At 35.1% G+C, this 26,616-nt stretch overlaps 2 protein-coding genes across 3 annotated transcripts in view; both read left to right on the top strand.

The window, feature by feature from the left end:
• Positions 1-7,736, top strand: part of LOC123550399 (uncharacterized) — a 51,842-nt gene extending 44,106 nt beyond the window's left edge. Inside the window, exons 13-14 of one of the 2 annotated variants that reach the window (XM_053546145.1) lie at positions 80-254; positions 1,629-7,736. In XM_053546145.1, the coding sequence (XP_053402120.1) occupies positions 80-254; positions 1,629-1,888 (435 nt within the window). In that variant the 3' untranslated portion in view covers positions 1,889-7,736. The remainder of the gene's footprint in view (positions 1-79; positions 255-1,628) is intronic. The other variant, XM_053546144.1, reaches the window with a different exon arrangement.
• A 702-nt stretch (positions 7,737-8,438) lies between these two features.
• On the top strand, positions 8,439-26,312 carry LOC123550039 (uncharacterized). The gene is made up of 9 exons (XM_045338478.2): positions 8,439-8,589; positions 10,805-10,868; positions 11,892-12,007; positions 12,288-12,454; positions 13,851-13,878; positions 14,123-14,237; positions 23,116-23,253; positions 24,278-24,376; positions 24,848-26,312. The coding sequence occupies exons 2-9, from the start codon at positions 10,829-10,831 to the stop codon at positions 24,994-24,996; spliced, it is 852 nt and encodes a 283-aa protein (XP_045194413.2). The 5' UTR covers positions 8,439-8,589; positions 10,805-10,828; the 3' UTR covers positions 24,997-26,312.
• Positions 26,313-26,616: the final 304 nt, after the last annotated feature.

The raw sequence follows: 26,616 nt of genomic DNA, 5'->3' as shown, positions 1-26,616 counted from the left end.
ACCAAGTACAAACTCTGCTTTATAAATTTTGACCTAGAAAACACTCTGCATTGTTTATTTTGATTTCATGTCATATTACACAGGTATTGACATAGTACTACAATGGTTCAGTAAGGTTCCAACACGTTTACCTGAGGGAATGCATTTTGTATTTACACCTGTCGAGAAGCCGGGATATAAATGGTGGGTGAACAAGATAGAGGATTTGATAGACCCACTGAATGTTGTTGTTAATGGAAGCCAGAGATTGCATGGTAATACTTTCCATAATTAAATTAGGATGATATTTGAGATGTTCTGTTATACTACTATTCATAACCAGATTAAAACCGTTCTTCATTTTTAACAGACATATTCTGTGTGTTTATGTAACTTCTAACCAAAAGCAAGTAAAGCTCAATACTACAGTAGTCTGTATGCTAATTTACACATATCTTTATATTGAAAGGTAGAGTTTATTTTTATTATTCGCCCCTTAGAAAAAGGGGGTATAATGTTTAACTTGTGTTTGTAAATTCGATTTCTGATCAAAATCAAGAGTATACTTTGACCTACTGTAGTTAAACTGCATAGGATGATTGCCTGTGGTTGGTAAATGTACCCTCTATGTTCTGTTGTTGTATGTAAAAAAGGGATGTTTTGTGGCTCTTTGTTGTTAATGTAGTTCTGCAGGATAGGACCATAAATTTTTCTAACGCAGAATTTGATTAAGTCCTGAGTTTTCAAAACTTCATAATATATTTAAGAAATGCAGCAAGTAAAAAAACCAGGATTGTGTGCTTGATATTTTGCAATACAGATTTGGAAAATAAAAACCTCAAGCAATTTTCATAATGAGATTCTGTGGGAAGAGCACAATTTTGATGACATTTCTTCAAATAGAAATTTTTTCTACAGTGTACATTGAAGTGACACTTCTTCTAGTCATAAATAAATGTATGGTCTGTAATATGGTGAAGTAAAATGTATAGGTCAGTGTACTTGTTCTTGAGATATTTACAGATTTCAAGCTGATTTTAAGACATTATTTGGAACTATTTGAAATGTCAAAATTTAGGAAAAAATATCTTTAGAATGATACTAATGTTTCTATTTTAATAAATTTACACTATGATCGCCATTAATATGTAAAACGATTTTCATTTCCTTATTCCAAGTCCAGGCTTTATTAAACATTATCTGCATAAATGATGTTATGCCATTACTTCCAGCATATCAGATGTGCTTCATGTATGGACAGTTATCAGTAACAAGTCCTGAATCGATACATGTTAATAAAACTTAAGCATTGTTTGGAATTTTTTTATCAAATTTGTGTATTTCTTGGGAGAGGAGGATTAAACTTTCTTTATTATTTTACACTCGGATTGTGCTCACAAATTGTTAAATCTGTATAATTTCTAAGTAAATAGCAGAATTTCATATACATTATGTCTCAAACCCAAGTGAGAGATATTTATAAAAAATATGGACAGAAAATTTTATGTAGCAACTGATCATAGCTTATATCCTCAGCAAAATACCATATACAGGCCTACCGGTAATACAGAAAATAGTGTATTGATTACCGGAGGCTAGCCTCTTCCAAATATTTTATGGAATTATTGTAATAAGATTTTCTTTTACAGCTATCAACAGAGGAATGTACTACATAGATAAGAGTGTGAAGGGTATGGAAGTTGTCTCCCTTGATGCACCTATTGTGAATATACTGTCGGGAACAGAATACGTTTCCACGCTTCCGCTTCCTACACCCCAAGTCAAAGAAATGAATGGTGTGTCATTTAATTTGTACAACAATGTATGGGAAACTAACTATATATTCTGGTATCCCTACAAGGAGGAAGACATGTCAAGACGTTATAGATTCTCTCTCAACTTTATGTAGCATTTAGCAATACATCTGTTGTATTAAATGGATAGAATGGCCCAAATTTGCTCCAAATAATTATATTTGTTTATGAAAAAAAATCATGATGATTCATCCATATTTTGAAACATTTAAAGTGAAATTTTGAGCTAGCACATGGCTCAAATAGCTTAAATGACTATGTTCATCATGTAGTAAAACTATCCATTCCATTTATAACTTCTGAAACTGTGATATTTAGCTAGCTTATTCCATTTTTACAAATGTAGCCAACCTAAACATTAAGTGCTTAAGAGGACCTAGTCTGATCACCCTGTGTCCATCTGTTATTCAACTGTTTAGGTAGCTCTGTATGTTTGAAACAAATATTGTTCTGCAATATAGAATGTTATTTAATAAGAAATAATAAGTTCCCAATCATGGTTTATCCTAGAATAACCAGTGTTTTGAGTTCTTATGCATTCTTAGGCGTAGGCCTGAGTGATATATTGTTTCGCATAAGAACAAAAAACTCTGGTTATTCTATGATAAATCACACTTGGGAACTTATTATTTCGATTCTAACATGACACACTAGTATCAACAGTGTTAGAAAAAATTGTAACTACTTTTTACAACCGTGCTATGCACCTGGATCAGATGACGTCATTGCACGCAAGTGGTTTATTGCAGAATAACCCCGAGATAAATTTTGCTCTACATGTATGTAGGTTATTTGCTGGTCATGTTAGAATAAACAGTATATTGTATCTGAAGAAAATTCAGACAATAAAGAAGAGGTCATTGTGCTTGATGTTCTGAAATCTGAATGAAAAACATTTGAGTCGTGCCATGAGAAAACCAACATAGTTGGTTTGCGACCTGCATGGATCCAGACCAGCCTGCGCATCCGCGCAGTCTGGTCAGGATCCATGCTGTTCGCTTTTAAAGCCTATTGGAATTGGAGAAACTGTTAGCGAACAGCATGGATCCTGACCAGACTGCGCGGATGCGCAGGCTGGTCTGGATCCATACTGGTCGCAAACCCACTATGTTGATTTTCTCATGGCATGGCTCATTAATGTTTGCCTTAGTAAAATGTCAGGAAGATTTGATACTTGGTCATCATAGTTCAAAGACTAGTTTTCTATGTCTAATTATAGGAAAACCTCGTTAAACCCTAGAGATAACTTTTTCTATTAGATATTCATAATATATGGTCAGAATGTAAACCATGTCTTTACTGCATCTAGTCGAGTTTTAATCTGAATCAAATTTAGTTAAAAAATCCCGTAAGTCTCTAATTCAAACTGTATAAAAAAACTTGTATACACACAAAAGCATTCATTATTTTCTAGCAAATCTTCTTAATTGAAACAATGTCAGAATGTCTGACTATGAATTTTGGTTAAAGTTCGAAATTGAATCATCTGTTGTCAATTACTATGTCATAGAGAATTTTTGTTAACACTCTAGAACCCAAATTTTCAACCTGTTCTCTTTTAGAAATCTAGACATCTTAAGTCAAAACTTGGACAGGTCATTGATACGGGACTTTATGGCTAATCCTTGCGTGTATCAGTGCTATACACTGGGCACGTTAAAGAACCAGGCTGTCTATTCGAAATGAGCTAGGCTAAGTTAGCTGGACAAGCCTGTATCTGATTTCTGATCTCTCTGTCGTGGGGGCTTTGTCTCACTCTGTCCCTCTGGTCAGATCGCTCTGTGTCTGTACTAGTAGAGAATGAATAATGCGCCCTGTGTGGCTGCATTTGAACTATGTAAAGCGCCTTTGAACGTGAAATTGATCATGAAAAGGGCGCTATATAAATCTGGTATAATAATAATAATAATAATAATAATGGCGCTCTTGTTTTGGAGTGGAAAGTCAATAATTTTGCAGGAATGTGTGTTTGACTGCTTTCATTGTAACCTGCATTTTTGTCTTATCATTGATGAATGAAAGAATAATTTAATTTTATCAAAATTGATTGAATGTGTCCTTGCTAATCTTTGAAGTTAGAATCTCTTATGAAAAAGTCTCATAAAATTCTGCAAAGGGACCTCTGTGACCACAAACATAGCAGGATTACATTAAATTGAATGTTTTATTATTCATTTTCTAATTTTAGATGAGAAGAAATAATATTGAAAAGTAGGTAAAAGTCCTAGTGTTAAATTATGTGCTGGAATATAGCATTTGGTTACAAAAATATAATGAAGTTCATGTACTATGGGAGGTAATCCCTGCAAGGAGTTTTGGTCACAAATATAGCATAGTGCTGGGTGAGGAGTTTTGGTCATGAAATAGCATAATAAAGTTTAAATATTACAGGAGGTAATCCCTGCAAGGAGTTTTGGTCACAAATATAGCATAGTGCTGGGTGAGGAGTTTTGGTCATGAAATAGCATAATAAAGTTTAAATATTACAGGAGGTAATCCCTGCAAGGAATTTTTGTCATGAAATGGCATAGTGCTGTTTGAGGTAATCCCTGCAAGGAGTTTTGGTCATGAAATAGCATAATGAAGTTTGTGGCATAAAGTTCATAGATTTTATGATCTGATGATGAATTTGTATCTTTTCTTGTTAGTATCCTGATATGCTTAGATGTGAAGATAAAATACTGTTTTTTTTTTCATTGTTTAGCTGCCTAACTTTTTGCAGCTGACCTCAAATATTTGTTTTCTTTCTTTAACTTAAATCTCATTTGGCTGTTTTCATAAGGAATTTCTTAGTCACTGAGACCTTGTTTTGTTTTATCAAATTAGTATTATATAGAAGAATATGACCGTGCTCCTCTAACCCATCCTTCCCCTTACACTAAAAATGTGCTTTAATAGTCTACCCTAGAGTACTGTGTGTGGATATATTACATTTCCGAAAGATAGATAAGAGTTGTAGAGGATGCATGCTGTGTCTGTGCTATCTAAGTGCAATATTTTCAATATTTACATTGTAAATACTTCTTTTTTTAAATGAATTTCTAAGCGAAAATTGACAGAGATTGTTTCCATAAAAAAGTTTTATCTTGGAAAAAAATGTGCTTGTATAAACATGTGCCTCTAGATTTATGTTATGTATTATGCAATACCAAACAAAAATGATAAAAAGAGTTTCTTTTGCAATGATTCTGTTACATTGTTCCATGCAGTATCTGTTTCTAAAATCACTTGTATAGTTTGTAAAATATGTTCAATTTTTTATGGTTATTAGCTGTGTAAGTTGTGTATTAAATATCTCAGATAATACAGAATTAATTTATAAAATTGTGTACTTAATTGGTATATGATACTTGTTAGATATCAACTTAATTGATACAGCTTTGATCCAGAGGTTGTTGATTAAAATCCTGTTGAGAGCTGACTTTGACCGCGGTCTCTGCAATTCCTTTTGAAGGAGGAAGCCGTCATCAAGTGTAGCTAACACATGTTGTGATAACTCTCCAGTCAGTGTAAAATGAACAGTTTTACAGTATCTAGCATACATAATTTAATATATAAATGGCCACTTCATAATTTATGCCATATGGCTGTTCTTTATTTGACACATACATGTACATGCGGGGCTGAAATCAAATTTTATAAAGTATTGTGAAAATTATTTCTGTAGCCAAATATTAAAACATTTATTGGATGCTTAATGATATTTGTTAGTTTATATAGACATTGTTATCAGTTTGAGAAACTTCGAGGTACATTAAGAGGTATGCCTCTTTAAAGATACAGTTAAACCTGTATCAACCAGTCAGCCAAGAGAGTGACATATTCTGGCTGCCTAAGTTGAAATTAGAACCAAAAGTCATTTTGGGAAGTTCGCTGACTGGCTGATTAAGGCAAGTGACTGCATAAGATGGGCAGCCACTAAGGCATTTTCAGTTTTAGTTGATCATGTTTAACGTCTGATTATGCTTTCTTTCCATTGTTTATATATTTTATACTAACCTTCTTACTATTCTTTTAGCTTTCTGCTTTAATTGAAACCCTAAGTGAAATTAATTGATATATTGTAGGCTTTATCCTTCATACTTATAACAGCGCATTTGTGGAATTCTTCACACATTTAGACAAACGTGTTGTAAAGAATAGAGTAAATGTTCAACAAAATCAAAAAGTGCAAAGAACTCTCTTTAAATATTTCATTTTACAACCTCAGTCACAAAAATACAGGCAAATGTTTTTTAATTACTTAAAGACATGGTAAAAGAGTTATATATAATATTTGGATTTTGCATTTCCTTCCTTAGAACAATACATATGCGTATTTATACATTCTAAGCAGCTACTTACATTTCTGTGACTTGAGGTTGTAAAATTAATAAAATGGTATTATAGCATAATATACTTGATTTTGTTAAAGTTTTAATTTGTTATTAATATGCTGTTTTTAGCTCACCTGTCACGTAGTGACAAGGTGAGCTTTTGTGATCACATTTTGTTCATCGTCCGTCATTCATCCGTCGTCTGTCGTCCATTCACAATTTCTTGTGAACACAAAAGAGACCACATTTTGCAATCAGTTTTAATCAAACTTACACACAACTTGTATTGGCATAATATCTCGGTTCCTTTCGAAAACTGGCCAGATCCCATTATGGGTTCCAGAGTTATGGCCCCTTGAAGGGCAAAATTTGCTATTTTTGGCTTGTGAACACAATAGAGACCACATCTTGCAATCAACTTTAATCAAACTTGCACACAACTTGTATTGGCATAATGTCTTGGTTCCTTTCGAAAACTGGCCAGATCCCAACATGGGTTCCAGACTTATGGCCCTTAAAGGGCCAAAATTTGCTATTTTGGCTTTGCAGCCATATAGAGACTTCATTTTTGGTTTGATTTGATACAAGTTTGCAATCCCATGATGAATCTGTCAGATCCTGTCATAGGTTCCAGAGTTACGGCCCTTGATTGACCCCTGAAAGAGCCAAAATCTGTTAATTTTTACATTGTGAACACGATAGAAGTGACATTTTATATTTGATTCTAACCACACTTACACACAATTTAAGTCACAGTAAGATATCAGTTCCTTTCGAAAACCAGCTAGATTCCATCATGGGTTCTGGAGTTACTGGCCCTGAAAGGGGCAAAATTTTCTAGTTTTAGCACTTTCAGCCATATAGAAGTTTCGTTTTTGCTTTGATTTGATACAGACTTGCACAGAATGATTATCTTGATAATTTCTAGGCCTGGATCGAAACGGGGTGATGTCGGGTCAAAAACTAGGTCATCAGGTCAAATCAAAGGAAAAGCCTGTTAACAACCTAGAGGCCACATTTATGACCCTATCATCATGAAACTTGGTCAGAATGTTTATTTTGATGATTTCTAGGCCAGACTTGAAACTGGGTCATATGGGGAAAAAAACTAGGTCACTCGGTAAAATCAAAGGAAGAGCTTGTTAACATTCTTGAGGCCCTATTTATGACCCTATGTTCATGAAATTTGGTCAGAAAGTTTATCTTGATGATTCTTAGGCTAAGTTTGAAACTGGGTCATATGGGGTCAAAAACTAGGTCACCGGGTCAATTCAAAGGAAAAGCTTGTGAACACTTGTTCATTTGATGTGCATGAATTTGTGAGCATGAAATATAGGATGAATTTTTATCTGGGTCATGTAGAGTCAAAAACTAGGTCACCAGGTCAAATAAAAGAATAAGCTTGTTTACACTCAAAAGGCCACGTTTCTTGGTCCAATCTAATTATCTTAATGAAAATTGTTCAGAATATTTGTCTCCATGAAATCACTAGGTAAAACATGTTTACTCTGTTACTGTTTGTTACTCAGGTGAGCGACTTAGGGCCATCTTGGCCCTCTTGTTATAAGTATATCAGATATTTCATGAATGTACATTTAGAATGACGAAATAAACTGCAAAAACTATTGACGATTTCTTACCAGTTTCATTAAGTATATGTTCTTTAAACACTTTATGTGTTGTTAAATGTAAGTCTGCTGTCAGGCAAGCTGCCCATAGGTGATTGTGTGTATACATCGTTTTACAAAAAAGAAGTGCTAGGGAAAATTGCAAGTGTCCTTCGGAGCCACCACTGAAAGTTTGTAAATAAGGCCTACTGTTAACTTCTAAAATGAGGACAGCAAATAGCACCTAAGTGAGTTATTTGAATTAGCACCAGACAGTCCATGCAATTTTGAGACAAACTTCATGAGATGATAATGAAACGAGCATGCATTAGTAAACATAATTTATCTCCAAGGCACAAGTCCGATTCTTGATCTTATTTCTTTTTTGTGGGAGAGATCTTCTATACATGCCCTGCACCCTCTTCTCCCGCTACTTGTTCAGGATAAATTTTATTTGATATTTAGTCCGCTTCTCCCCTTTGAAAATATTCAAACTAAAAATGTCAAATTGCGTATTTTGTACAGCTAAGAGGCCAAATGTTTTCGCACAGCTACTGGCCACAACGCTGTATTTGACGTTTTTCCATATTACATTTTCGGGCTCGGTGGGACTGAGCTCTATCAAAACAATCTGCCCAACTGAAAACTCCTGGTATGCCTGTGTAAAAGGGAAATTAAGTCTACTGCATGTACATGCATGCGTTTATTTTTATACACAACCACAACACTTCCAGAACCTCGATGGACAATGAGTAATTCTCATGATAAATACGTTGTTTACATTTTCTAGAATGTTGTGTAGAAAAGTCATGCACATTAGCAATTTACATTGTGATTATTGTATATAATTTGAAGGAGCCGCTACATTAACATGTAAGTACCTGTTGTATTTTTACATGTTTATTTTGTTTACTCACAAAAGTACATACCGAGGGTCAAATTAATTTTATAGAAGACACAACCCTCATTACAAATGTTAAATAAAAATTCGCTACGACTGTTCAGTGTACTTGTAATAATTGCCGCGGATTTGTTAAAAAAAAATTGAAGTGAATATATACATAACGAGTAGAATTAAAAATTCAAACTTTGTTGCTCATTTTCAGATTAATAAAAACCACTAAGAAATTTTAAGAGGGCCGAAAATTTTGTAACTGACTTAATAATGCTACACAATTTTTGCAGCAATAAACAAAAGAACTAAACATTGCAATTTCGCTCACCTACCTTTTAACCATATTGAATAAATGTACAGTGTCAGAAACTTTCTGCTATTCCCGCTGATTAATTTGTGAAACGGGAAGTCTTGTTGAAATCAAGGTAAACAGGTTTTATCTACAAAGCATACGTTCTAAAAGAGAGGTACAAAATTAAAAAATAAAATAAATGATACGGTTCTGGTTTGGAATCTGGCTTAATGTAACGATATGACTCTCTAAGAAGGCCGATTGAAAAGCCTAAAAATACTACCAGACTCAGTTTTATCTGTGTTAGTGCAGCATCCCTCATGCCAGCAAGCACCTGAACTTAAGGGGAATTCGATTACAGAACAATTGAAAAGAAACAAAAAACAAAACAACATTGAAACAAAGTATGGGGAGACTTTTATCAGCCGCCACACAGCCGTATTATAAAAAATTATATGAATCTGCTTAGCGGCGGTATTACTTAAATCTTCAAGATGTGCACGAGAGTTGCTCAAATGTGAATAACTGCCTATAAAGTAAATATGGGACTCAAGATCTATTAACCGATTTCTTTGATGTGACATAGACAAAAGATAGTAATGTCATGGTAGACAGTATGACTGTATGTCTTAAACAAAACTGAATTTGCCTTGAGGTAAATGGAAAGTTTCCAAGTTGACTGCATCTAAATTTAAGTAAACGTTACTGTTTTAAGATTTTTATAACTCGGCTGTACTTTTTTATTATCTGTTTTCACAAAAGCTTTAAAAAAATCCGAATGATCCACATAAATTTGTTAAGACGTAATGTCTGTCAAAAGCTATACATAGCTTATGTTTATAATGTTATTTTATATACCCACAATAAATAAATATTGACTCGACCTGACTTGACTTGTAACTGGCAGTTTAGAGCAAAGTGTCTTTTGCTGGAATATGAGTATCTACTGTTGATTCAAACTGAAATGAAATGAAAGTGATAATTACGCAACGGGTTGGGCTAGGGAGTTCCAGTACCATCAATTATGACTTTAGTATTATTACGCGGTCAGGATAGAGTTCCCAACCTTCCGTACTCGAAGCGGACACAACTATTGAACTTTTGGGGTGGTATACTAGTATCACTTTGGGAAGCTCTCTCGAAGTATGCGTGATGAAGCATTTACAGAATCATCTCTACACTCACACCAAACTGTCAAGCCCTCGCTGATATACCTTATCAGATGTTGTAGATGCTAATTAAATATAGCGTTGAGTATTTCGTCTTTCTGCCAATACTGTTAGTGGGAGGAATGTAAACAAATCTGAATACCAGTATAGTTTATATAAAGATGACAATCTGATTTGCATCAAATAATGTTAAAAGCTTGAGCGATTGTGTCTTATACAGTTATTGACTTATGTTTAGGTCAATATGTGTTTTTACGGACCTGTAAAAACACATATTGACTGCGTCCTCGGTCAATATCATTTTTTACAGGTCCGTAAAAACACATATTGACCTCAACATATGTCTATAATTGTTATATTATATGCCCTTCTCAAATGCATTTGTTTGACTGGCCCATATTTCATATATATAAGAAAAAGTAATATCGGAAGAGTCATTATCACTTTTGCAGGTCAATATCGCTTTTTGCGGACACGCGCGTGCACTTATTTCGACCAATCAATGAGCGCATTTGGGAAAGGGTATATAATATTTATTAATAAACCTTAGCTGTCCTGAGATAGTGTTATGAGAAGCAGGGAAAATTTACTCCGTGTTCTAGTTTTAAGTCTGTTTTACTTAATTAATAAAGTTATTTTATATAGAATAGACTTTGATACACAAAACAACATGTTTTTCATTGTAACATTTAATAGAGATAAGGATACACTATCTGATATTATATTTTTCAGATAGAAGAAAATTAGTTTTACAAAATGTCAATTGTGAAGGATGGCTACGTCAAACGACACAGTAGTAAGTCACTCAAAACTTTTTGTTTGCTTTTATTATGGTAGTGGACCCGTAATGACAATTGGTATTTTTCGGGTTTTTTCCGTATGTGATTTCGGTATTCTCCAGCAGACTTCTGTCATGCCCGAAGGATGCCGAAAAAGCGTACAATAAATCGTAATCGTACGGAAATTGGCTATTGTCATTCTGGTACACAGAGGTCTACCAAGGTTCCCTGGGTTTTATGACGATGAGATGCTGTTCCGCTAGCAACCAAAGGTTCCAGATGAGATGGTGTAAACACGGATGGATGACCCAGTATTAGTTATTAGTCGTCTACAAGTTCTGCAAAATCGTATGAAACTTGGTCAGAATTTTGCCTCAATAACATGTTTGGATTGAAGCAGTATTTTAGCCATTAAGCATAGGAGATCTTAAATTTATTGTTTAACATTCGAGATTATATGATAATTATAACCTTTTGAAAATAGAACTATTAACAAACTGTATATAGATTATCACCTACAGCTGACAATGTTGTAATGATCATGTACAAGTATCAATGTGTTTCCAGTTCCTTCAAACTTAAAATAGTTATTCATACCTCATGTACAAATATTTCATGAATTACTAGTATTCCCCTTTTTACTGAGAATTTCAGGTTAAATTTTTGATGCACTTTCACTCTACCGCTGTAATTACTAGACTAAATGGATTCTTTTACAAACTTTAAAAAATGGTTGTTCCACATCATCAATCATATCATAATACACAAGGTCCATAAGTCTTACACCAATCTTTGTATTTTGACATATTCAAAAGATGCCCATATAAATTGAAACTTTATTTAAAGTATGAAACTTAATTGAAATATTTAAAAGATGGGGTTTCAAAACACTGTTGTGCAGGTGGGAATAAATTAACGAATGAGATACGCCCTTAAACATTCAAAGGTATTTAGACTGAATCTTTAACTCTAGTTGCCTCCACTGACGTTCCATACCAGTCTGTATTTGACTATGCAATTATATAATTTTTCATTTACAGAGAGTTTGTTACACGGAGGCTGGAAAGATGTTTATTTGCAGCTTTATTCAGACAGTACTCTACTGGCTTTTAAAAGGCAAGGCGACGGCTATCCTAAAGTTCGAATATGTATGAGGGTAGGTAAACGAGGCATTGTTCATGAAATATCTTTTGGGTAAAAGTATGAAAATTGTTTGAATATTACTTTTGACATTTTGTAATTGAAATGTATGATTGAATGGTCTGAAGATGTTTTAACTTTTTTAATTTGAAATTGACGGGTTTGAAATTATAGATCAGTTATTTATCATGTTATTGTTCGTTCTCTATTTCTGTTACTCTAAAATAGTTCTCATACTGAAAATTTGTTCAAAGGACGGAGTTTCCAACTTTGACAATTTATTTTGTTGTTAACAGGATGTGTGCAAACATTTTGCCTATGGAGATCATGCAGTTAGGAACTTTAGGGAGTTCCCCGCGTTGCCACCATATGCAAGCCCCTTGTGTGTGTTGGCGATACCAGAAAGACCCAACAGAAACTCAAAACCCCACTTTTTTCTGATGCAAAATGAACAAGAGTTACAGTAAGTTTATACATTATAAGTATTAAAGGGTAAAGCAAGGCAAGCAACTAAGTATAGCGCTGTCATCATTAGTCCTGATAGCGATTTATTAATCCCCCGCCACGAGCGGTGGGGTTTATAGGAATGGTCTCCGTCCGACCGTCCGTCCGTCCGTCCTTCCTTCCGTCCGTCCGTCCCTGAAAATTGTGTCCGCTCCATATAACTTAAACCCCTTGAAGGATTTTCATGAAACTTTGGTCAAATGATCACCTCATCAAGACGATGTGTAGAACTTATGAGTCAGCCATGTCGCCTCAAGGTCAAGGTCACAACTCAAGGTCAAGGTTTGAGCCTTCCATTTTGTGTCCGCGCAGCATCTCCTTAACCCCTTGAAGGATTTTCATGAAACAGGGGACAAATGATCACCTTATCAATGCGATTTGCAGAACTTTTGAGTCAGCCATGTCGACTCAAGGTCAAGTTTATAACTCAAGGTCAGAGGTCTAAGCCTTTCATTTTGTGTCCGCTCTGTATCTCCTAAACCCTTTGAAGGATTTTCATTAAACGTGAGTGAAATGATCATCTTATCAAGATGATGTGCAAAACTTACAAGTCAGCCATTTCGACTCAAGGTCAAGGTCACAACTCAAGGTCAGAGGTTTGAGCCTCTCATTTTGTGTCCGCTCTGTATCTTCTAAACGCCTTAAAAGATTTTCATGAAACTTGGTCAAATGATCACCTCATCGAGACGATGTGCAGAACTTATGAGTCAGCCATGTCGGCTCAAGGTCAAGGCCGAAGCTTTAGGTCAAAGATTTGGAAAAAAATCATTGATGTCGTCATACATGGACTATAAAGTTAATGCTTCCAACCAATAACATCAAGCCTTTCCCTATCCATAACAGCTGCTGTGGTTATAGCTGTCTTTTAGGATATGACTGTAAATTGTTGATATACCGATATAACCATTCTGCGGACAAGCTTTGGTGCTTGTTCTCTATTTGATTGCTCTGCTTCAAATTTAGTTATTTATTGTTTGTTTACTTGCTCATAAACAAACTTAGTTGTTTATTCTATATGTTTACTTTCTATAGTTCTGACTTAAGTGCTTATTCTCTATTTGCTTACTCTTAAACAAACTTAGGTTTTTATTCTTTATTTTCTTGCTCTTAATCTCTATTTGCTTGCTCTTTTTTTTTTAGATGTATTAATGTTTTGGCAGTTGGTATCACTGAATCCGTAATAACACTCGGCATTTTCCCGTTCATATACGTATTCTCCGTGTGTTTTTCCTGCAGAAAATGCTTTTTCATTTAACATACCAACCTATAGTTGGGTCTATAACCCAAAACTGAGTTTTTGTTTGAGCAAAACTTATAATAATGAAGGTATTAACTATGCCTTTTTTCTGTTTCAGCGAATGGATGACAGCCATCTGTTCAACAGTAAGTGGAATTCTTAGATGTTGGATTGAGAAAATTCCTCATGTATAAAATGTAGATCATTTTGAAACAGTTATAACTGAGTATTAGACTATGAACTTCAATGGAACTAAATATGATTTCAAAGGTTTGACCAGAATGGCTTGTTTTGTACTGAGTTTAAAGTTAAAAAGTTTTGGATTTATTCTTTAAAAATCATTCACCCACGAATATAAGTGATTTTTCAGTATATCTAAAACTATTTTAGTTAGGACCTAGATCATGGGGACAGGAAAGCTGTTCACAGAGTAGCCAGCCGCCACCGTACAGCTCCGGGCCCCACCATGGAGGCGCATCAATGTCACACCCTGTAGGATTTTACAGTAATGCTTTCTTTTTAATTTGCATACAGTTCATCCACTTATACGTTTAGTTTGCTATGTAGATTTTACTTCTTTAGAACTTATTTTATCTCCATGCACATGTTGTGAATACTCTTATATCCCCATGCTCACTTGGTGAATACTCTTATATCCCCATGCACATATAGTGAATACTCTTATATCTCCATGCCATATGTGAATACTCTTATATCCCATGCACATATAGTGAATTACTCTTAAATATTCCCATGCACATATAGTGAATACTCTTATATCCCCATGCACATATAGTGAATACTCTTATATCCCCATGCACATATAGTGAATACTCTTATATCCCAATGCTCACTTAGTGAATACTCTTATATCTCCATGCACATATAGTGAATACTCTTATATCCCCATGCACTATAGTGAATACTCTTCTATGTCCATGCTCATTGTGAATACTCTTATATCCCCATGCACATATAGTGAATACTCTTATATCCCCATGCTCATTGTGAATACTCTTATATCCCCATGCACATATAGTGAATACTCTTATATCCCCATGCACATATTGTGAATACTCTTATATCTCCATGCACATATAGTGAATACTCTTATATCCCCATGCACATATAGTGAATACTCTTATATCCCCATGCACATATAGTGAATACTCTTATATCCCCATGCACATATAGTGAATACTCTTATATCCCCATGCACATATAGTGAATACTCTTATATCCCCATGCACATATAGTGAATACTCTTATATCCCCATGCACATATAGTGAATACTCTTATATCCCCATGCTCACTTGGTGAATACTCTTATATCCCCATGCACATATAGTGAATACTCTTATATCCCCATGCACATATAGTGAATACTCTTATATCCCATGCTCACTTAGTGAATACTCTTATATCCCATGCACATATAGTGAATACTCTTATATCCCCATGCACATATAGTGAATACTCTTATATCCCATGCACATATAGTGAATACTCTTATATCCCCATGCACATATAGTGAATACTCTTATATCCCATGCACATATAGTGAATACTCTTATATCCCCATGCACATATAGTGAATACTCTTATATCCCATGCACATATAGTGAATACTCTTATATCCCCATGCACATATAGTGAATACTCTTATATCCCATGCACATATAGTGAATACTCTTATATCCCATGCACATATAGTGAATACTCTTATATCCCCATGCACATATAGTGAATACTCTTATATCTCCATGCACATATAGTGAATTACTCTTATATCCCCATGCTCATTGTGAATACTCTTATATCTCCATGCACATATAGTGAATACTCTTATATCCCCATGCACATATAGTGAATACTCTTATATCCCATGCTCACTGTGAATACTCTTATATCTCATGCACATATAGTGAATACTCTTATATCCCCATGCACATATAGTGAATACTCTTATATCCCATGCTCATTGTGAATACTCTTATATCTCCATGCACATATAGTGAATACTCTTATATCCCCATGCACATATGTGAATACTCTTATATCCCCATGCACACTATGGTGAATACTCTTATATCTCCATGCACATATAGTGAATACTCTTATATCCCCATGCACATTAGTGAATACTCTTATATCCCATGCCATATGTGAATACTCTTATATCCCCATGCACATATAGTGAATACTCTTATATCCCCATGCTCACTTGGTGAATACTCTTATATCTCCATGCACATATAGTGAATACTTTTATATCCCCATGCTCATATAGTGAATACTCTTATATCCCCATGCTCACTTGGTGAATACTCTTATATCCCCATGCTCACTTGGTGAATACTCTTATATCCCCATGCTCACTTGGTGAATACTCTTATATCCCCATGCTCATATAGTGAATACTCTTATATCCCCATGCTCACTTGGTGAATACTCTTATATCCCCATGCTCATATAGTGAATACTCTTATATCCCCATGCTCACTTGGTGAATACTCTTATATCCCCATGCTCACTTGGTGAATACTCTTATATCCCCATGCTCACTTGGTGAATACTCTTATATCCCCATGCTCACTTGGTGAATACTCTTATATCCCCATGCATCATTGGTGAATACTCTTATATCCCCATGCTCACTTGGTGAATACTCTTATATCCCCATGCTCACTTGGTGAATACTCTTATATCCCCATGCTCACTTGGTGAATACTCTTATATCTCCATGCACATATAGTGAATACTCTTATATCCCCATGCTCACTTGGTGAATACTCTTATATCTCCATGCACATATAGTGAATACTCTTATATCCCCATGCACATATAGTGAATACTCTTATATCCCCATGCTCACTTGGTGAATACTCTTATATCTCCATGCACATATAGTGAATACTCTTATATCCCCATGCACATATAGTGAATACTCTTATATCCCCATGCTCACTTGGTGAATACTCTTATATCTCCATGCACATATAGTGAATACTCTTATATCCCCATGCACATATAGTGAATACTCTTATATCCCCATGCACATATAGTGAATACTCTTATATCTCCATGCACATATAGTGAATACTCTTATATCCCCATGCACATATAGTGAATACTCTTATATCCCCATGCACATATAGTGAATACTCTTATATCCCCATGCACATATAGTGAATACTCTTATATCCCCATGCACATATAGTGAATACTCTTATATCCCCATGCACATATAGTGAATACTCTTATATCCCCATGCACATATAGTGAATACTCTTATATCCCCATGCTCACTTGGTGAATACTCTTATATCTCCATGCACATATAGTGAATACTCTTATATCCCCATGCTCACTTGGTGAATACTCTTATATCCCCATGCTCACTTGGTGAATACTCTTATATCTCCATGCACATATAGTGAATACTCTTATATCCCCATGCTCACTTGGTGAATACTCTTATATCCCCATGCTCATATAGTGAATACTCTTATATCCCCATGCTCACTTGGTGAATACTCTTATATCCCCATGCTCACTTGGTGAATACTCTTATATCTCCATGCACATATAGTGAATACTCTTATATCCCCATGCTCACTTGGTGAATACTCTTATATCCCCATGCTCACTTGGTGAATACTCTTATATCTCCATGCACATATAGTGAATACTCTTATATCCCCATGCTCACTTGGTGAATACTCTTATATCCCCATGCACACTATAGGTGAATACTCTTATATCTCCATGCCACTATAGTGAATACTCTTATATCCCCATGCTCACTTGGTGAATACTCTTATATCCCCATGCTCACTTGGTGAATACTCTTATATCCCATGCTCACTTGGTGAATACTCTTATATCCCCATAGCTCACTTGGTGGAATACTCTTATATCCCCATGCCACTGGTGAATACTCTTATATCCCCATGCTCACTTGGTGAATACTCTTATATCCCCATGCTCACTTGGTGAATACTCTTATATCCCCATGCACATATAGTGAATACTCTTATATCCCCATGCTCACTTGGTGAATACTCTTATATCCCCATGCTCACTTGGTGAATACTCTTATATCCCCATGCACATATAGTGAATACTCTTATATCCCCATGCTCATATAGTGAATACTCTTATATCCCCATGCTCACTTGGTGAATACTCTTATATCCCCATGCACATATAGTGAATACTCTTATATCCCCATGCTCATATAGTGAATACTCTTATATCCCCATGCTCACTTGGTGAATACTCTTATATCCCCATGCTCACTTGGTGAATACTCTTATATCCCCATGCTCACTTGGTGAATACTCTTATATCCCCATGCTCACTTGGTGAATACTCTTATATCCCCATGCTCATATAGTGAATACTCTTATATCCCCATGCACATATAGTGAATACTCTTATATCCCCATGCTCATATAGTGAATACTCTTATATCCCCATGCACATATAGTGAATACTCTTATATCCCCATGCTCATATAGTGAATACTCTTATATCCCCATGCTCATATAGTGAATACTCTTATATCCCCATGCACATATAGTGAATACTCTTATATCCCCATGCTCATATAGTGAATACTCTTATATCCCCATGCTCACTTGGTGAATACTCTTATATCCCCATGCTCACTTGGTGAATACTCTTATATCCCCATGCTCACTTGGTGAATACTCTTATATCCCCATGCTCACTTGGTGAATACTCTTATATCCCCATGCTCACTTGGTGAATACTCTTATATCCCCATGCTCACTTGGTGAATACTCTTATATCCCCATGCTCACTTGGTGAATACTCTTATATCCCCATGCTCACTTGGTGAATACTCTTATATCTCCATGCACATATAGTGAATACTCTTATATCCCCATGCACATATAGTGAATACTCTTATATCCCCATGCTCACTTGGTGAATACTCTTATATATCCATGCACATATAGTGAATACTCTTATATCTCCATGCACATTTAGTGAATACTCTTATATCTCCATGCACATTAAGTGAATACTCTTATTGCATTGCACATTTAATGAACATTCTCTAATTTCTGCACAAGTGTAATGAATACTCTTTTATCTCCTTGCGCATGTAGCAGATGCTAATTTATCTCTTTGGCTGTGTAGCAAGTACTCTTATTTCAATTCACATATAGTGAATACTCCATTATCTCAGAAAATGATTAGAATTTCATTTTTTAGACAAAACTGATTATGTTGCTGAAACTGTTCTTATAAAGTAACATTCCAAAGTATATGTTTTCTCAAACTTACCATTGGCACAAATAAAAAGCTAAAACTGAAAATCATAATACACGAGATGTTTAAAAAATGACCCCTGACAGGTTGAAGCAAAGTATGATGTTTGACCATTATTTCTACTACTTTGCCTCGGTAAAGTGCTAGTCTTGAAAATGATACCAAACACATGTACTTCAGGTGCATAGTACTTTGAATATATATAAACTTGTTAATTTTATGTTTTCATAAACATTATGAAGTAATCGTTTATGTTCTTAAATATGAAATTTGGATCACATGTACGTTTCAACAATGATAATATGTTATGCTGTAGCCAGTCTAACATATTGTTCTCTAACATAATAATAAAAAATATTTTATAAAATTGGACATGTTAATATTAAAATGTCATATGTCCCTTAAATAAATACGTTTTGTTGACAGTGATTGCCGGTGTAACATTAAATATTGACCCTGTTGAAAATTGACCCCCTGGGTCCTTTTTCAACGGATGACTGATCAATTTTCGACGTTGAAAGTTTACCCCGCCCGTTATTTATTGATCCACCCATGCGTGAAAAATTGACCCTCGTTGAAAACTGATCAACTATAGTCAGGTCATATCTTTACGTTGAAAACTGATTCCCAGTAATCTTACGCAATTTGCCTATTACCACACAGATCAAAGATTAACATTTCTGTATTTTTTTCAGGAAACGTTTAGTTGTACATTCGAGCGCGCCACAAGCTTATAATACTTCTAATTATCTGCCAATTCATCGGCCATAACTCGGTAAGATATAAAAAAATTAAAACCCAGCTAAACTTCTTTAGTTGCTTATTACCGTCTATATACAAAATTGGTAACTACGTGTAACATATGGACGGGATGTCTGAAAACTGATCGACTACAGTCCGGTCATATTTCAACGTTCAATTCAAAAGCTCTCATCGATTTAGGGCCATTGGTCCGAGTCGCAGTAGGCTACTGACCTGGTTGTTTATGTTTTATGGGTCTGTCATGTAACGGTTTTGTAACATTGAAATGACACAGGAGATCAATTTTCAACGTTGTAAAATAACCCCTATGTAAATTATGGACGGGGTCAAAATATAACGTTAAACCACCTTACATGACCAAAAATGAAACTCTAACTGATACGAATGCCTAATATATTATGGGTGGATCAAGTTAAACCATTCAAAGTTTAAGATTCGGTGAAATGAGATAGTATTGCGCACATTCTGAAGCTTTCAGAATTATATACTATGAAAATAGTTCAGCCAAAACGTCTACATGTTTCCGAACTTATCACTGCTTAAAGACATACAGTGTCCTTCTTTCCGCTGAAAGGAATGCATGGTCATTGCATGGGAACAGCAAGTAGATTAAAGGTGCCAAAACCGGATAATGATTAGATTAATCAGTATGACATTACCTGAAACATTTTTTTGATAACCAGCAAAATTAATTGTTAGAAGCAGATGAGAATTTGATCTTTATAAAAACTTTCTCCATATACGTCAGCTAGCTAACATGGAAACCCCAAGCTAAGATAACACTGAAAATGACAAATCCCCAGACTCCTAGAATATAATGGATCCCGTTTTCTGGAAAACAACTTTCAGTACAACATTTAAGGAGAACACGTTACAGCGAAAATAAGGGCGTCGATAAGACAAATAAGGCAGAGCATAAGAGTGCCATTACAAGATCTTTATATGAAAATGATTATGATCGCACTTGCGTTTTATTTATGCCTAAGTGACAGCCATGCGGCTGGTTGTGTATGCTTCACAATGCCTTGTCCAAGTCTGAATCGTCCAACACCCTCTTGCCGTGTTATAACGCCTGACTTGTCAATGGTATAACCTGCCTTCTAAAGTTTCTTTTCTTAAATACATTGTTAAATCGGCTTGGATATTCTATCTTCGTTATATACGTTTATTTCATCCAGACCCTCCATCGTGCTTGTAGACCAAAGTGCTAGTGTCAACCTGAAACATTTTCAACGTCGATTCATACACGGCCTCAGCGTCTTTGATCTTTCTTTGCGGCATCTTTTATGTAGTTCAAACTTGACTTAGCTCAGCCAATGAAACACAGCATCAAAACCGTCGGTGTATTTTCAAACGCGGCTTTTATACACACCAAAAATATTCTTGGTGTTTACAAACACTGATCTGGTCACGTGTCCCCCATAAGTTCCTCGAGTATAAGTTTTGTATTTGATATTCGTAAAATGATATATGATAAGTATTTACAAGAATAGTTGGTGCTTTTAGTGTTATATTATACAAATAATAAAACCGATAAAAGGTTAGAAAAATGGTGATATTGTAATATTTTTATCTCATAATTAGAAGTTATTAAGTCCTAATTCTACTATCTCGTAATAAGAACTTAGTAACTCTTAAAATGTTTCAAACCTGGCACTAGGACGCTTCCATACCTTAACATAAAGATATATCTTTATAATGTAAAATACATCCCTTTGTGTTAAAGAGATATCACTATGATTTACAGAGATATCCATAATAAATATCTTGTTATGATCGGAGAAGATACTTTTTGTATGGAAGTCCCGATGTGTCTGTCGAAAAATCGTTGTGATTAACTATCGTTAACAGTTCCATGTCCAACATAATAACATTGTATAGATGATCTCGCTACCTCGAGGAAGCTGTCAGTTTGAGCCCGGGCTCGCCTCTGTTAAATTATTTTTAAAGAAGCTATCAAGCAAGCCTGCGATTGTTTTTGGTTCTTTCCTGTGTGTTTCTCTTCTACAAACAGACGATCTCCGACGTTTAACTTAAATTTTATTAACCGTTTAAAATGACCCAATAACTGATTAAATTTTAACAACCGATCAGTTTTCAACTCCCTTTTGAGCAAAATTTAATGTTGAAATGTTAGCGGGTTCAATTCTCAACGTTGAAAAAGGGCCCATGGTGTCAATTTTCAATGGGGTCAATATCTTATGTAACACCGCACCATGCAAGGTGGATGGGTTACAAAAACAAATGTTGACAAGAGCTGTTTTAGTCTGAAATATCAATTTGTCCTTTGACCTTTCTAAAACGATTGGTCATCAACTGACCATTGACGTACTGATCCCAAAAGCTATAGGCGCCGTATACGGACGATTGACTGATTGACTTACTGACCTTAAAAGCTATAGGGGCCGTCATCTGACCATTGACTTAATGACCCCTAAAGCTGTAAGTGGCTACTGACCATTGACCTACATTATATTATTCTGACCCCAAGGATTTATATAGGTTGTATCTACTGACCATTGACCTATATTATATGCTACTGACCCCAAAGCTATAGGTGGCATCTACTGACCATTTACTAATATTATAAAATTAACTAAGTAAACAGTGCCGCGCAACTACTTTACGAATTTGTATTTATAGTGTCTAAAATTTGGAAAAATAGTGTGTATAAGTTTCTCTTTGGAAAAATACAAGGATAAATATTTATAGTGCACCTAACCTCATTCTTATCCCCAGCATGTTCAAAAGTCACACGACACTGTAAATAAGTTATCCAGCAAGGTGAATTCCTAAGATACCCATTGGCAACAAAAGGCAAGTTATATAAAACACAAAAAGATGTTGTTGTAAATTTGTATAATAGCAAAAAAAAAAAAAAAAAAAAAAAAAAGAATGCCGCATGCATTCGATGCCTCTGTAGAAGACAGAGCTTCAAGGAAAACATCCGTAAGGGCCTGATAAAACAGGCCAGAAGACAGATATCAAAACAGCTTAATCCTGGTGGGATTTAAGTGCTACCTGTCATAAAGTTCTCTGCCTGTTCCGTCATAATCAATTAAAGAGGAAAGCTTTAAAAGGGTTGAACACTTAAGTTGACTTAACATTCGGTGAGTCTCAAAACAGTTGTGTCATAACCTCTTTTAATAAAACGATAACTTTTCCAAATACAGTTGGAAAATTGCCATGACCCATGTCTTACTGTAAAGAACATCCCCATAAGAAACGAGTTTTTAAATACATGTACCTTCTATCAAGCTTCTTGTAAGCTGTACGTTCCTCTGTATTAAATTACAAAATAATTCCATTTTTCCAGGTTCTTCTCAAGGCAGACAGCAAGATCAGTATCCGCCAAAGCAATATGTGTATCCACAACAACAACCTGGGTATCCACCGCAGCAGGGATACCCTCCTCAACAAGGATATCAGCAACCACAATATTATGGACAACAACGTAAGAAATATACATTATGTGTATAACTTTTATTAAACACAAGTACTTCCTACACTTCCTAACTGGACAGGTTTCCTAGCAAATAGAGAGTATACGCTGACGCGTACGTACGGGGTTTCTAAAAACATCTAAGTGATCAAATTCAGAGCACTAACCATTATTATATAACTAAGCTGTTCACGACAAAAAGAAATTGCTACCTCTCTTGGCCTCTAAGGCCTAGTACATTAAGGTCGCTGACTTCGAATCTCTTGTCTCTCATCGCTGTGGGTTGGGAACCTTACATTGTGTGTAGAATTCATCTGTATGAGAAAGCCACCCAGCTGGCTTACAGAAGTAAGTGGTTCTACCCAGGTGCCCGTCCGTTAAGAGGGACTCCTGTGGTCTTATTCCGCCATCAAAGCTGGAACGTCATCACATGACCTGTAAATTTGTCAGTGCGACATTAACTTCAATAAAAACAACAAAAAGAAACCAAACAAAAACTGATCCCTCCAAAGCAACAACCTATGTATAAAAACAAAACAAAACAGTTTCAGTCAACTCATTGTTGTTGCCCCGCAGTCACTACTGTATGAAGTCTCATAACAATGTACATTCATACCAATTTCAATATTACCATTTCTAAGTTTGCTCACCACTGTAAGAATACAACCATGTCATTAGGTCAATTTTAAGATATCGTTCAGAGTCAACCAGTCAAACACAGATATCTGAATAGTTTTAATTTAGAATTACAATATACTTGGAAACTGCAGTTTCTATGTTTAAAGTATTATTTTATATCAAGACCATCCACTTTGAAGTCATGAGTTTTCATGAGGGATGTATTTTTGGCGGATTTAGCCGTTATGTCAATCTAAAAAGTTAAATTTTTGTTTATATTAAATATTTGAAATCAGCTGATGGCGCATTGAAAATACAGTTTTTCAGGAGTTTGCACATTTATGTTCGCATGAAATAGTCACTTTGGGCGAAACCATGAAATTTCGTGTCCTTCTTATTGTATTATTTCTGTTTGTAGCATACGTTTATCAGCAGCCGCCACAGGGAGGTCAATATCTAGGCCATCATAAAAAGAAGAGTAATTTTCCGGGAGGCAAAATGGGTAAAATTGCAGCAGGTATTTTGTTTGCTGTGTTATAGACTTGCAGTTTCAACAATTATATAAAAGGAAGTTGGATCTTTTTAGAATCATGACAATTGTTTTGGTTCTGTTTCAAATGAGACTTCAAAAGCTTTTTAAAACTAAACATTTTGTCTTTATTATCGCCCATATGCAAGATAAATCTAATTAAGTTCCTATACTCTTGAAAGCTAAGTCTATCGTGATCAAATGTTCTATAATAATGTTGTTTTTTTTTCAAACTAAAACTGAACATTTCTAAGAAAACAATTTTAGGCTATTAAAGAGGATTTTATGGCAAAGAGATTTATTGTACAGGACTGTAACAAGTGATTAGAGTCTTTTTAAGTTATATATTGTATTGATGAGAACAATAACAGAAATGAAAAAACACGAGTCCGACTTATACCTGTTTCTTAGTATGTTTATATAACGGATAGGTCTGATGTGTTTTCGAATGTATTCCAGGTTTGCTAGGTGGCGCTGCATTAGGATATGGCGCCAAAAAGATGTTGGGAGGATTTGGAAAGTTTGGAATGGGACGATCAGGTAGTTGGAGCTCCATAGACAGCTTCGGCAGCGGTGGGAGTTGTGGAAGCTTCGGCAGCTTTGATTAACTTTACTTTAATTAATGCGTTTTTTTAAAACATAAAATTATGTCAAAAATGATTGAAGCAGAACAGTTGGAGCGATGTTTTCGTCATGAAACTTTTTCAGAGAATTTGGAATTTCAGTGGTATATTTTTCAAACGGAGAAATATTTTGTTTATTTGGATGTGTCTTTACCTTTGGTAGTTTAAAATACCGGTACACAAGGAAAGACGAAAGAAAAAATGAAATTCAGTCATATCTGTATAGCTTATACGTGAACATGAAAATTCACAGCTTTAAATATTAGGTCTAGATCTGGAAGGTGAACCCTCATAGAATTTTTGCAGACCCCATGATAAAACTGGAATGTGGTGATTTATACAACCAAATTCATTAGCAAGTGTGTTCAGTGATATGCAAAATATGCTGTTGTCATTGTTCCCCGCTTAGTTTTGTTCTGAAAATAGGTTTAATTATCAGAAAATATCAGATATGTCTAAAATATAGCATTTTCATATGCATATTATTTAAAAATTTATCGTTTCACAGTTTTAAGAACAAGAACGTTACCATTATTATATACGTTACTAAAATTCACGATATAGATCTAATCTTTTCATTTCTCAGTCAATAGGTGTTTTATGTTATCCTTATTATGATGTTTAGACTAAGATAATGCGAATATCTTATCAAGTTCGAACTAGTTTGATATAAAAATGCATTGACATTGTAACCTACGTTACGATACGTTACTGTATGTGTATTTTAGTAACTGGAAAATACACGCTTACAACTGCTTATCTGCTTTACCAAATCAGTTCACATAAATTAGAATTGAGAAACAATTAAGTTGTAGCATTAATCATTCTTCTGCTACCTTTTAATAAGCAAATTAGTAATTACTGCTATTAACAGTTCTTTTCAGTTTGATATTTTCAGTCACCTAAGTCGTCATAATCACTGTCTGTTTCGTATATGGTGCCAATTATATTGGTGATTTTTACTTCTTCATAGTCATCATCAGAGTCATCTTCGTCACATGTTGCTGGTGTGTCACAAATAATTTCAGCTAGTTCTTGAGGTACTATATTACCGGAACACCTGTCATATTCCAACAAATTTTCTGATCCAAATTTCCATCCACTTTCATCTACTTTTGGTAGAATTGGGTAGCTCTCATGAGTTTGAATCCAAATAAACAATTGGTAGTTCGCACGTGTTATGAGCATTTTAAGTGACAACTTTCACAGTGGCAATAGACTCATGTCCATACCATTATATGTACTCAGGGCATTGCCAGCACGTACTTGATACTTTTCAAGAAACATGTAATATATAAGTTTGTTGACGTTATTGTATTCTTTGTATCCATGGATTGCACAGACAACATTCTCAGTGCCGTTAAAGAGGTCATCAAAACAGTGATAATTATGTATGACCTACTTCCGCTAGTGTTGCAACATGCTCATGGTTTTTTAATACCCCGCCGTGGCGGAGGGATTATAGGAATGGTCTGCGTCCGTCCGTCCTTCCGTCTTTCCGTCCTTCCGTCCGTAACAAAATCGTGTCCGGTCCATATCTCCTAAACCCCTTTAAGGATTTTCATGAAACTTGGGTCAAATGATCACCTCATCAAGACGATGTGC

This window comes from Mercenaria mercenaria, chromosome 6 (genome assembly GCF_021730395.1).
Source record: "Mercenaria mercenaria strain notata chromosome 6, MADL_Memer_1, whole genome shotgun sequence".
In the NCBI taxonomy this organism is placed as follows: Eukaryota; Metazoa; Mollusca; class Bivalvia; order Venerida; family Veneridae; genus Mercenaria; species Mercenaria mercenaria.
This window is presented reverse-complemented; position numbering and strand designations above follow the sequence as displayed.